Source organism: Spodoptera frugiperda, chromosome 5 (assembly GCF_023101765.2).
Source record: "Spodoptera frugiperda isolate SF20-4 chromosome 5, AGI-APGP_CSIRO_Sfru_2.0, whole genome shotgun sequence".
Taxonomy (NCBI): domain Eukaryota; kingdom Metazoa; phylum Arthropoda; class Insecta; order Lepidoptera; family Noctuidae; genus Spodoptera; species Spodoptera frugiperda.
In genome coordinates, this window is record NC_064216.1 from 754,719 (window position 1) to 766,817 (window position 12,099).

Genomic DNA, 12,099 nt, shown 5'->3' on the forward strand with positions numbered 1-12,099 from the left:
ATCCTATGTGTTATTCCAAGCCATAACCTACCCGTTCCAAATTTCCACGAAATTTCCATTTTGAAGTGATACGAGTAACAAACATGCGCACAAACTCACAAACATTCGCATTTATAATATTAGTAAAATTAATGGATGCGGTAGAAACCATCGATTTGAACCTTTCTAGATGTTTCTGCCTACTTCAGCGGAAGTCTTGGCATAATGTGGTGTGGAGGGTGTTGGTTTATTATGTACATTAAACAGAAAGAACAATTTTCTTGATTAAAACATTTAATATACTTCATAACTCACTTTTTAAGATACACTTACACAATAAATATTTGTCTATCTACATTAATTTACTATTAACAGTCTCATTTACATGACAAAACAATAAAGAATTCATGTGAGAATCTTAACAGGCAAACATTGAAAAATCTATATTTTGTAAGCTTACTGCTTCACACAATTATAGCTAACTTGTTGTCTTCAATCAAATAGACAATGTTACAGTAACATAATATTTTTAAAACAATAACTAATATATCGTATGGGATAAGGACAACTTTTTTTAAAAGTAATAAAGCCAAATAATGGAAACAGAGACCCATATGGGTCTCTGTTTCCATTAAGCCGACTAATGAGTCTAGACGCCCATATTATCATAATTTCAAAATAATATACAACTTTAAAATGAACATCTTTTTATATAGGGGAATGTATTTAGTGCTAAAACAACCTCAATTACTTAATACTAAACTTAACCTACAGAAGATAAGCAATATAGAAATTAATATACATAGTTTTACAAAAGTATAGCCCAATTCAAACATAGCAGTACTTGCTCAAAACGTGCTTCTGAGCGCGTTCGGAGCTCTGATTGGCCAGCTTGAATAAACCAACCAATCAGAGCGCCGAACGCGTTCTCATTTCCATTACTTTAAACTTAAAACAAACTCATACTAAGGATATTGATGACGCTACTAAGATTGCAGTGCAGGTGACTACTACATTTTAATACATCAAGGGCAGATAAAATCAAGCAATAGTTAAATACTTTGAGTAAATGCATATAGGTAAATAAGGATACATTTTTTTATTTACAAATCGATTTGAACATTATGAATGATGCTTTAGCATAACGAATGATATGATTCAGAGGTAATATAAATGTTTTTACATATTGATTTAATATCATTTTTATACAAATAGATGAAACATTTTTCGTTTGTGTTTGTTTATGTTTTAAGCTCAAAGCTTATAGCAAGATCTTTATACTAATAATAATAATTTGCAGTGGGTATAAATACGATATTTTTATTGCTAGAGTTAGGTAAAATCTGTAGATATATTGAAAATGAATAGCTCTGTGTAATATAATAACTCGATAATATTTTTACATGAGACTCAACAACAATGATCTTATAAATAAGTACTTAGCATTATAAATAAGTAGTCTGTGGATAAATACATAATTTCTCTCTGGGATCTAACCTTGTATTTAATATTTTATGGTCTTCATAAAGCAAGTTTAACAATGATGCGCAATATCTGAGGTACACTGTGAACTGTTTATATTTCTAATTAGAAAACGATATTGACTTTCATTTACTTCATTTTAAGTGATTTATGAATAGTTAAATGATCATACTTAAGTTGAATTTGAACACACTCCACTACACACCACAGTGCGCCTCAAAGATTACACCAATACATAAATCCTTGTTTACCACTAACCAAACCGTATCTATCCGCGATCAAGTAGCCAGTAACAGCTTGGAGAGCGCAGCCAGCGCTCCCCGGCAGCTACGTGACGTAGAAGTAGACTCCTACACACAGGAGTACTCCTAATACGAGGAACACCATGATCAGGATGAATCGGTCTTGAAGAGCTCGCATCACCATCGTGTTCATGAGACGAGAGGATCTGTTCAGCTGCTCATCTGTCTCACGGAGCTGGAAAAATTGGAGGAGTTTGGATTTATAATCTATTGTTTTAACTAACATGATTCTTGTTGGATTAGAATAAACAATTTTATTGAGTGTTATTGATATCTTCTTTGAATAGTAATAATTGAACCACCACAATACTATCAGGATTCTCTGTTTAGAAATTCTTTATAAATACAATATAAAATTAAACTTGGTAATTCATAATAAGGTTGTTTCTTATTACAATAACACTAAACAGGTTTTCTTTTTAGTATTCAGCCATGATACTGATGGACAAAGATCTCCTTCCACTCCTCTTTGTGTACAGCTATTAACGTAAGTTAACAGTAGCAATGTAAAATAATGGAACAAAGAATGCATTCTTACCCTGCCCCTCGACCTCTGTATAGTCTCCCTCTGAACACTAAGATCTTGCAGCACAGCGGCTCCAATCTGCTCGGTCTCCAGCACGACACGGTAGCCCTCCGTCAGGGTCTTACCGGTGCGCTCCAGTCGCTCCGTATTGTCCAACAACTTGCGGTGCTGCTCATTCGCTCCACTCCAGTCATCAAACACCTCGTCATTCTCATAATTGTCTGGGGAAAAAACATGTAATATCAAATAAATACATTTGTCTTAGTCATGGCTTTTATGTTTTTACTAGCTACTGCCGCATAGTTTTACTTGCTCTTCTCGGCTACTATTGATCGTAGTGTGATGTTTTATTTACCCTATAGCCTTCCTCGATAAATGCACTATCTAAATCCAACATAAATATAATTATTCAAACCAGGCCAGTATTTCCAGGGATTAATATATTCAAACAAACAAACATACCTTCAGCTTCATATATTAGTATAGATATAGTTGTATTGTACTATTGTGCCTGATGACATGTTTTCTTTCTAGTGAAAGTTCTATATGTTATAAAACAAATCCTCAGTCCATTATGTTTATCTAAAGACCTTAAGAACTTAGGGCAAGACTATAAGGGCAATATTACCAGTTTAGATTACTTACAGGCACCAGTATTAAGTACTGAGCGATATTCATCTCTGACACGCTGCAGCTCAGCTCGGTAGGCTGCGACACGGGACCCAGCTCCTGCCCCACGAGATTCCAGCTCTAGCTGTTCCAACTGTAACAAAAATTATATTAATTAAGACCATAATACCACCTGGACCTTTGGAAGTAATAATCAGAATCTTGAAACATAAGACATATTTTATGACATTACTAGTGTCTGCCAGTGGCTTCGCCCGCATTACCATGGGATAAAATGTTTTTCCAGACCATGATCCTCTGTTCCACATCCCAATCTCTACAGCCATTTTGACATAATTAAGTACCAAATATACACACAAACATTGATCTTATTGTTAAAAGAGGGGTGTTATAAGTTTGACGTGTCTGTCTGTCTGTCTGTCTGTCTGTCTGTGGCATCGTAACTCCCGAATGGATGCAGTGATTTCAATTTAGTTTTTTTCGTATTAAAGGGGAGTTATGTGCGAGTGTTCTTATTGTATAATTTAATATTTAAAAGTAAGATTTTTCATAAAGATATGATATTTTACACTCCCCTTAACGCTGTAGGGAGTGTACAGAAAAAGGAAATTTCATATAGTTTTAATGTAAGGAAGAGTTATGATTCTGTAAATATGTACATTTAAAACTATCTTTAGATAAGGTAATCAGTTAAACATAACAAAATAATGTCAGCTCTTTGTAAAGATTCATATCACTACATAGGTTGATAATTGTATTGTTTTTTTTAAGCAGAATATACATTTTCTTTAATAAATGGCTCATAATTACAAAATAAACATCAAAGTCAAGAGAATTTTAGGATGAAATAGGTAAACCAATGTAACATTTAAAAATATCTTACCAAATCATTTGCTTCTTCAAAATTTGCCTGAATTTCACGAGTCAGCTGGTCACGGTTGTCTGTAAAGCATTTTATATATATTACCAAAACTAAATAATAATGTAACTTCTTCCTGTAGTGGTATAAAGGTAAACCGAAACAGGTCAGTTTAAAAGCAAGTCGCAAATACAATAAAATTTAAACAAGACGTTCGTATTACCGTACAGTAATCTATCCTTTACGACACTTTTCTTATTATATTCAGTTCTATACAAACACAAGCGATAAGAATAACGTTTTTATTAAATAAATTACTACCTTCGGTTCCAGACTTGAGACGACCTATTTTAGCCGTAATGTCTGCTGTAAGTATGGAGTATTGTTGCTCATACGACTGAATTAATGTAGCCATTTTTAATCACAAGATAACTGGCGTTATAATCAAATCAATATAACATTATTCTGTAAAAACACGTAACATCAAATAAAACCACCACTGCATTCATGATTGGATTGCAAACTGTCAAACAAATGTCTTTTTTTGACAACAATGAAATGACAGAAATGAGGAGAGTATTTTTTATTAGTTCGATACAAAGTCTTTTGAGGCTATTTGCAACTCCACTTGCCACTTGCCATTGCCAGTATTTGGCTGTTATTGCTATACTTTGCTACTGTTTGATTTCAAAATCAAGTGCGAATCCTTTTGTTTCAAGTAGTACAATCTGCAATGTCTATTTTTGACCAATCAACAAATAAAATCTAATTTCAACTAGCTTGGCTTTGGTTGCATGATGAACAGGTGCTGAACAAGACAACAACGACAAGTGTATGTTTCTATTGATCTATTGAATGAACTAAACGAACAAGTTGAAGTTTCTTTTGAAGTTCTAAAAGTTTCAAATCAAACAAAATGTTTGAATGTGTGCAGCAACAATGGTGATGTTAATTATTAAAGAGAGGATAAACGTATCACAATGTGGATGTTGTCATTAACTAGTTTTTTGGAGAACTTATGATTTTATTGTGAGAATTGTGTACAAAACAAAAGTGAAAGTCGTTAAGGAATGTAGCTAATAACTTAGCTAGGTACCGCACCTAAACTTAGACAAAGTAAGTTAATGTTTTGAAAAGTTTTGGCAAGTTTCAATATGTACTTTTATTATAGCTTTATCTACTAAGCTTATACCTAGTAAGAGCGATGTTCACATTAAAAATAACAATAAGTCGTAATTGAAGAATGTTGCGTTTAAAATCTTAGTTGTATGAACTTTCTCAACTCAACGCGTGGTCCTAGAACTTGAATATTTGAATAGTTAATGTCCGTTTACTGATGACTATTCAGCACGCACGTACCTATGTATTCACATGAGAATCTCTCATAGAGTCGTTGCTCTTAGCGACTTGCGTAATAAACAGTAAAAGTAATGTTGAAGTACCTAGTGCATTGTACAGATTGTTTTGAATTAAACATACAAATGTTTTTGTTTTAGCACAATGCTTCGCCACTGTGATGAAGATTCTGGCCGCAGCTCCTGCTCTGCGGCGTCAGTGTGCGTCAGCCCAGTCATGGACTTCCATAATGATGAAGACATGAATCACGTCAAGAGACGACACAAGACACAAGAGACTGGCACCAACACGGATCTAAAAGTTAGCTGTCGTCCACGAAGCTGTGTAGGTCTCCTCAAGTCTCCAGATGAAAGAGACCCATTCCCAAGTTGTAGAGTGCCTAGACACCACAGGAAACCAGTGTTTAACTTATTTGACACTCCAAGGCTGGGAGGCCTAAGTCATGCACATTCCACTTTGGAAATTGCCTGTAGCACTCAGATTGAGGAACCTAGAATGCAGGCCAACACAGTATCTATGACTGCAATAGCTTTAAATGATAATATAGCAAAACCACCCCAGGGAAATTTTAGAAGAGGGAAGCCTGTACAGAGAGCTGCTTCAAGATTATATAAAGCAGAATGTGGTTTTAAAGGCAAAGAAGGTTGTGTTGGTCCCGAATTCATTGTTAGAGCTTCACAGCCAGCCAAACACATGGATTTAACCATGGCATCGGGATCTGATAAAAGAGTTATAACTGTAGTTTTGCTGAATGGGCAAAAAGTGGAAGTCTTGTGTGACCCTCATGTTATAACTGCAGGACAATTGTTTGAAGCACTGGTTCACAGTGAAAAGTATGAGCATAACTTTATGCTTGGCATTGCTGTTTTGATTGGAGGAGACTTTGTCTTTGTTCCTGATGACTACAAAATTAAAAAAGTTGCTCCAGAAGCTTGGCACAAAACCAACAGCAAGAGAAGAATATCTGGAGATGAGAGTAATTTTACTGTCTTCTTAAGAATAAAGTTTTTCTTACCTAAAAACATTGCCAGTAACATACAAGGTGGAGAGTGGAGGCACAGAGTATACTTACAACTCAGGAGAGCTACCTTAGAGGGTCAGCTAACTTCTACAATACAGAATCTCATTTTATTGGCAGGCTATGCTTTACATGTAGAGTTTGGAGAGTTTTCATTCAGAGAACATGGGACAGCAGACTACTTCTTGTTGGAACATTACTTGCCTGAAACTCTGATAACCAATGACATGGCAGACATCAAGTTGCGGATGAAGAGGGCTCATGAATCTAGACGTGGGCTAGACAGACAGAAAGCAATTGTAAATTATATTACACTTGCACAAACTTTTCGTGATTATGGTGCACATTTTTACTCTGCAATTTGGGCCACCAGAGATGGATTTTGTCGAGATGTTTGGCTATCAATTGGCCCTAGAGGCATAACTCTCTACTCAAGAAATAATCATTCCGCTGATGATCCAGGTAACCAAACAAATAGAATTGTATTACAAAGCTTACCTTGGCACCACATACATACATTCTACTATAACAAGAAAAGTTTGTATATCATGCCCAACTCTTACTCAGGATTATCAAAAATTGGTGTGAAATATAAATTAAAAATGTTGGATAACAAAAGCTATTTCACATTTTGGCTAGCCTCACTCCATCATAGGCTGTACCTGAAACTTTATGCTAAAGAAGACTTTCTCACTTATCTCTCAGATGAACTTAATTGTCCTGTGAATGCATCTGGAAGCCCTAAAAAGTTTGATTGTAGTAATTATCAAGACAGCTACAACTTAGCAGTTAGGAACCCCATAAGAGTAAGAAGGCCTACTAGAAGAAGGTTTAAAGTAGACATATTTGGTGAGAAGAAGGTACAGAATAAAGAAAATGAAAAGCCTAACACCGAAGAACTTCTTAGACAAATATTATCACCAGCACCTAGTGAGGAAGTAGCATCAAACAGTCTTGCACATGAAAACTCATCAAATGATGGATTATCATCTTCAGAAAGTTGCAGTATACCCAGAAGACAAGGTGTTAAAATGGGTACTAGAGTATTCCATGGCATGAAGGCTATTAAAGACAGCAGATATCCTACATCTCCTATAAGAAGCAATCTTTGTTCAAGATCTGAAGGAGACCTAGCCATGACACAGAGTGATTCTGACGATCTGAGTACTGAACAAAGACAACATTGTGTAATAAACAGCATGCAGTTGTTGCCTGAGAGACATTATAACCAGAACATATCAAATGCTCCAACTGCTTACGTTTTGGAATCTCCTAAAGTATACCCAGATGTTTTCAATTATAATGCTGCTAACAATGATTCCTGTTTAAATACTTCACTTTTTGAGAAACTTGACAATATGGAATGTGTTCAAGGTGAAAGAATATTTGTGACAGCTGTACTAGAGAGAGATGATATGAATGCGCTAGGGCTTCAAGTAGCGGAGGGGTCAGATGGTAATGTATACATCAAATCAATAACACCTGGAAGTCCAGCAGATATGTGCAAGAAACTACTACCTGGTGACCAAATAATATCAGTAAATGGTAAGACCTTACTGAATGTTAAATATGACAAGGCATTAGTTATGCTGCAGTCAGCTCCACATAAAGTGGAACTGATTGTATTGCAAAATGCTACTAAACCAAGCCAACTGGACTATCAACACAGTATGGACAGTCAGTTTACAGACAGTACCAGCAGTAATGTAGGAAAGAAATGTATAAGTAATAGTGTTGCTAGTGCTTTAGATGTAGAAATAACAGATGATGAATTATTGAATGAAGAAGCTCTGAAAACAATTTATGCTCTAATAAAGTTAACAAAAGATAAGGTTATAAGTAGAATGAAAGACAAATCAAGCAAGCAATCTACTCCTATCAGAAGTAACTTACAAAAGTGTGTATCAGAGAATAAAGTTTATGAAGAATCTGATTTAGGGAACTATTCATCTCAAGAAAATACCCCTCAGAAACGAAATGCTCAAAAATTCAACACATGGCGTGGTCAGTTTCCACAGAACAACAGACTGAAACGACGACCTCTGAGTCTGAGTATTCCTACAGATGTAGACTTGCCAGATGACTATTTAAATGATAACTCTGAAGATCTACTTAAGAAAACGTCATTAAAATCTATTCAGTCCTCTTTGAATAGCTTAGATAAATCTGTAAAGAGCAGTTCATCAAAGAATGTAGCGTTACCACGTAATTTTGGATTTAGCAGAAGATGGTTGGGCCCAGTGAGGTACCCTGTGACACCCTGTAAGAATAGCAACGTAGAGACTGAGCCAGGTGCAATTGTTAGTGAGAATGTCACGCGAAGACATTTCGTGTATGGTGCTGGAGATTCAGATGAAGATCAAATATTTTTGTAAATTATTATTATACATATTTCATATAGGAATTATTTTATGTTAAGTTTAAAGGACAAATGTAATAAATGATATTGTAACTGAATGAAAATTGTTTGAATAATAACTAAGGTCGAAGTTGCCGCTAGGTTCAACTCGCATTGTTGGCTGTTATCTGCTCCGTTATATATTTACTTGTAGGTGTTGGTAACTACTATTTGTACATAAGTCTTGTATGGAAGTGTACATCGTTACTTATAATATTTCGACAGAAACTCCCAAAAGACCGCCACGTTAAGTACGTACATTATGCTAATGTACTATTGAGATAAAGTACCTACTTACTCAAATATAAAAGTGGGTCACTGATCCAACTTTTTTTAACTCTGTATATTATATTACATAGGCAACGGACATCACAAATAGGTAGTTGGTCATTACCTATTGAACTAGTAAGTACATTGTCTTTTCATATTTAATCAGCTACGTCCGATATAATTAATGATTTTACATTTTTTATCATTCATGATGGACAATGAACTTAGCGATCGTAAAGCTCTTATCAGAGATAAAAAGTGAGCAAATTATGCCGGCATTTTTATCGCCTCTGGTTATGTAATTTACGCACCGCTTACTACACGAGAACACGCTCGCGTCGAGAATGGCCTGGAATGTTCTAGTTGCTATCTAGTACCTACTGAGCACATGGTGTCCCTACACAAATGCAGGTCAACGAGAGACCGGTTCTCAATGAAAATATATTTACAACGAATTATAATTAGTTGCCCAGCTTGAATGATATAGTTTATTACTTAACCTGCCGGGAAGTAATATTTTGTTTTATCATAGTTTAAATCGTAGGGACAAAGTTCAATATTACAATGAAATTTTGAATGAGTATAGGAAAACTTAATTTTTTACATGTGGGGTAGATGCTAGTAAGAGATAATAGCAGTGATTAATGTGCTCAGAATATTTATGAGAAATGAATGGGGAAATAAAATACATGTATTAAAAACATTAATTATTTATTTAAAAATAACACTGCTTGCACTATCCAAGCAAATTAACTAAATAATTCTAACAAGACAGAGAATTGTCTTTCTATATTTGTAAATCATCAGACTCAAACATAAAACTGGGAAATACACATTCACTCCACAATTTGTATAAAATCAATCAGACTACAGACAGATATCATTGCAATACCCATAACAGTGAATAACTACTTTGTAAAAGTTCTTTACACAATAAATGCATTTCAAGTCCTTAGCAGCAGATTACATCATTCCTCCCATGCCGCCCATACCACCCATACCTCCTCCCATGCCTGCCATGGGGTTAGGTTCCTTCTCTTGAGGAATTTCACAGATCACTGCTTCAGCGGTGGTGAGGAGAGATGCTACTCCACTGGCATCAGTGAGCGCTGTCCTTACTACCTTTGTGGGGTCAATGATACCCTTCTCAATCATGTTAACATATTCATTGTTCAGAGCATCATATCCAAATTCAGGTCCCAAGTCCTCAACCTTTGCAACAACGACAGAGCCATCAATGCCAGCATTGCGCGCAATCGTCATGCAGGGCATCCTGAGAGCCTTCTTTACAATCTCCACACCTGTAGCTTGGTCGCTGTTGGCTGTCTTAAGTGAAGCAAGTTCAGGGATACATCTGAGAAGAGCAGAGCCACCTCCAGGTACAATGCCTTCTTCAACTGCAGCCCGGGTGGCATTCAAGGCATCATTGACACGGTCCTTCTTCTCATTCACTTCAACTTCACTGGAGCCACCAACATGCAGTACAGCAACACCAGATGCAAGTCGGGCCAGACGCTCCTGTAACTTTTCTTTTTCATATTCTGATGTGGTTTCCTGGATTTGGTCACGGATTTGTTCAGCTCTTCTGTCAATGTCAGATTTTTTACCCTTACCTTTAAGGAATAGGGTATCATCCTTAGTAATAACAACCTCACCCACTTGGCCAAGGTCTGATGCTTGGAGATTTTCTAACTTAATAAGGTTGGCATCATCTCCAAACACTACACCACCAGTGGCAATAGCCATATCACTGAGTGTAGCCTTGCGGTTGTCACCAAAGCCTGGAGCCTTCACAGCTGCCACCTGCAGACCAATCTTTAGCCTGTTGACAACCAATGTGGACAGAGCCTCACCATCAACATCCTCAGCTACAATGACCAGGGGCTTTCTCTGCTGGTTAGCTAATTCCAGAGCAGGAATGATAGTCTGGACATTGCTAATCTTCTTTTCGGAGAAGAGAACTAAAGCATCTTGGAACTCGACTTTAGCTCCCTTTGATGAGTTGATGAAATATGGTGAAATGTAACCTCTATCGAACTTCATACCTTCAATAACTTCAAGTTCGTCTACGAGGGTCTTGCCATCCTTGACTGTGATGACGCCATCCCTGCCGACCTTCTTCATGGCATCAGCAATGAGCTGCCCAATAGCGGTGTCACCGTTGGCGGAGATGGTGGCCACCTGTGCGATCTCCTCAGGTGTTGTGACGGGCTTTGACATAACCTTCAACTTATCTTTGACGGCATCTACTGCTAGCATGACTCCTCTTCTTATTTCAATAGGGTTAGCACCCTTTGAGATTTTTTCGAAGCCCTCCTTCGCAATAGCTCTGGCGAGAACTGTGGCTGTTGTTGTGCCGTCTCCTGCCTCCTCATTTGTGTTGTTTGCCACATTTTGGACTAATTTAGCGCCGATGTTCTGGAACTTGTCTTTGAGTTCGACGCCTTTGGCAACTGTCACACCGTCTTTTGTAATCTTTGGTGAGCCCCAAGACTGTTCTAAAATAACATTTCTACCTTTGGGGCCCATTGTGACTGCAACGGCGTCTGCAAGGATATCGACGCCCTGCAACATGAGGGCTCTTACATCAGCGCCGAACCTCACATCTTTGGCGTAAAATCTTGCGAGTTGGTGACTTTTGTGGAATGCAACAGTTTGGCGAACAACACGTGGTAGGCGCAACATTTTTGTGTTGATTGGAATAGTATTACAGTACTTCAAAAAGAAATCCCAACCTTGATTCTCGAAAATTCTCGCCGGGACCGCACAAAAACGTGATCTTCCGCCGGTTGTAGGTTATGAAAGACTAACGCGCGAGCGAGCTACCTTCGTACAGAATTAGACAAACTCTATGGTTTTTAGAAGATATTACGATTTTTAGCTGCCTGTATTTTGATGTCTTCCGTCACTTTTCCTCAAACGAATGTTACGGTATAGAAGTACTCGAGCGAAAACGAATAAGCAAGATTCAAGATTGTTAGTCCGCGTCAGAGTCCGATTCGATTCCGATTGGACATCAACCTTTTTCTTACCAGTAAAAATCATTAGTCTATGGTTTCATGGTGGTATGGTTTTCTGATATGTATTTGCTATTGTGTGTGTGTTCCAATAAGTGAAAGTTACTTAGAACTTATCAGATATGGGCGAGTTTTATCGGATTCTAAGTAGTTTATGGAGTATTTGTAATTTTGCTGGGGACAAAAAAAAACTGTATTGTTAAAACTGCACTTTACGATTTAACTGTGCAGTTTTAACTGTACAACAATTAAATAAAACGCT

The 12,099-nt window shown here is 36.9% G+C and overlaps 3 protein-coding genes across 3 annotated transcripts; 1 reads left to right on the plus strand and 2 right to left on the minus strand.

The window, feature by feature from the left end:
• Positions 1-684: 684 nt before the first annotated feature.
• LOC118272159 (vesicle transport through interaction with t-SNAREs homolog 1A) lies at positions 685-4,310 on the minus strand. The gene is made up of 5 exons (XM_035588509.2): positions 4,100-4,310; positions 3,803-3,861; positions 2,935-3,052; positions 2,302-2,510; positions 685-1,938 (listed from the first exon to the last, which is right to left on the minus strand). The coding sequence occupies exons 1-5, from the start codon at positions 4,191-4,193 to the stop codon at positions 1,789-1,791; spliced, it is 630 nt and encodes a 209-aa protein (XP_035444402.2). The 5' UTR covers positions 4,194-4,310; the 3' UTR covers positions 685-1,788.
• Positions 4,311-4,646: 336 nt separating this feature from the next.
• LOC118271843 (tyrosine-protein phosphatase non-receptor type 13-like) lies at positions 4,647-8,615 on the plus strand. Its single transcript, XM_035588081.2, has 2 exons — positions 4,647-4,894; positions 5,275-8,615. Exon 2 carries the CDS (start codon positions 5,279-5,281, stop codon positions 8,525-8,527), a length of 3,249 nt encoding a protein of 1,082 aa, XP_035443974.2. The 5' UTR covers positions 4,647-4,894; positions 5,275-5,278; the 3' UTR covers positions 8,528-8,615.
• Positions 8,616-9,514: 899 nt separating this feature from the next.
• On the minus strand, positions 9,515-11,827 carry LOC118271572 (heat shock protein 60A). The gene has a single exon (XM_035587638.2). The coding sequence runs from the start codon at positions 11,503-11,505 to the stop codon at positions 9,784-9,786; it is 1,722 nt and encodes a 573-aa protein (XP_035443531.1). The 5' UTR covers positions 11,506-11,827; the 3' UTR covers positions 9,515-9,783.
• Positions 11,828-12,099: the final 272 nt, after the last annotated feature.

Coding starts and splice junctions, on each gene's coding strand:
- LOC118272159 (XM_035588509.2), bottom strand. CDS start 4,193: ATGGCTACATTAATTCAGTCGTATGAGCAACAATACTCCATACTTACA. Junction 3,862..4,099: donor TCTCAAGTCTGGAACCGAAG/GTAGTAATTTAT, acceptor AATGCTTTACAG/ACAACCGTGACCAGCTGACT. Junction 3,053..3,802: donor TTGAAGAAGCAAATGATTTG/GTAAGATATTTT, acceptor TTTTTGTTACAG/TTGGAACAGCTAGAGCTGGA.
- LOC118271843 (XM_035588081.2), top strand. CDS start 5,279: ATGCTTCGCCACTGTGATGAAGATTCTGGCCGCAGCTCCTGCTCTGCG.
- LOC118271572 (XM_035587638.2), bottom strand. CDS start 11,505: ATGTTGCGCCTACCACGTGTTGTTCGCCAAACTGTTGCATTCCACAAA.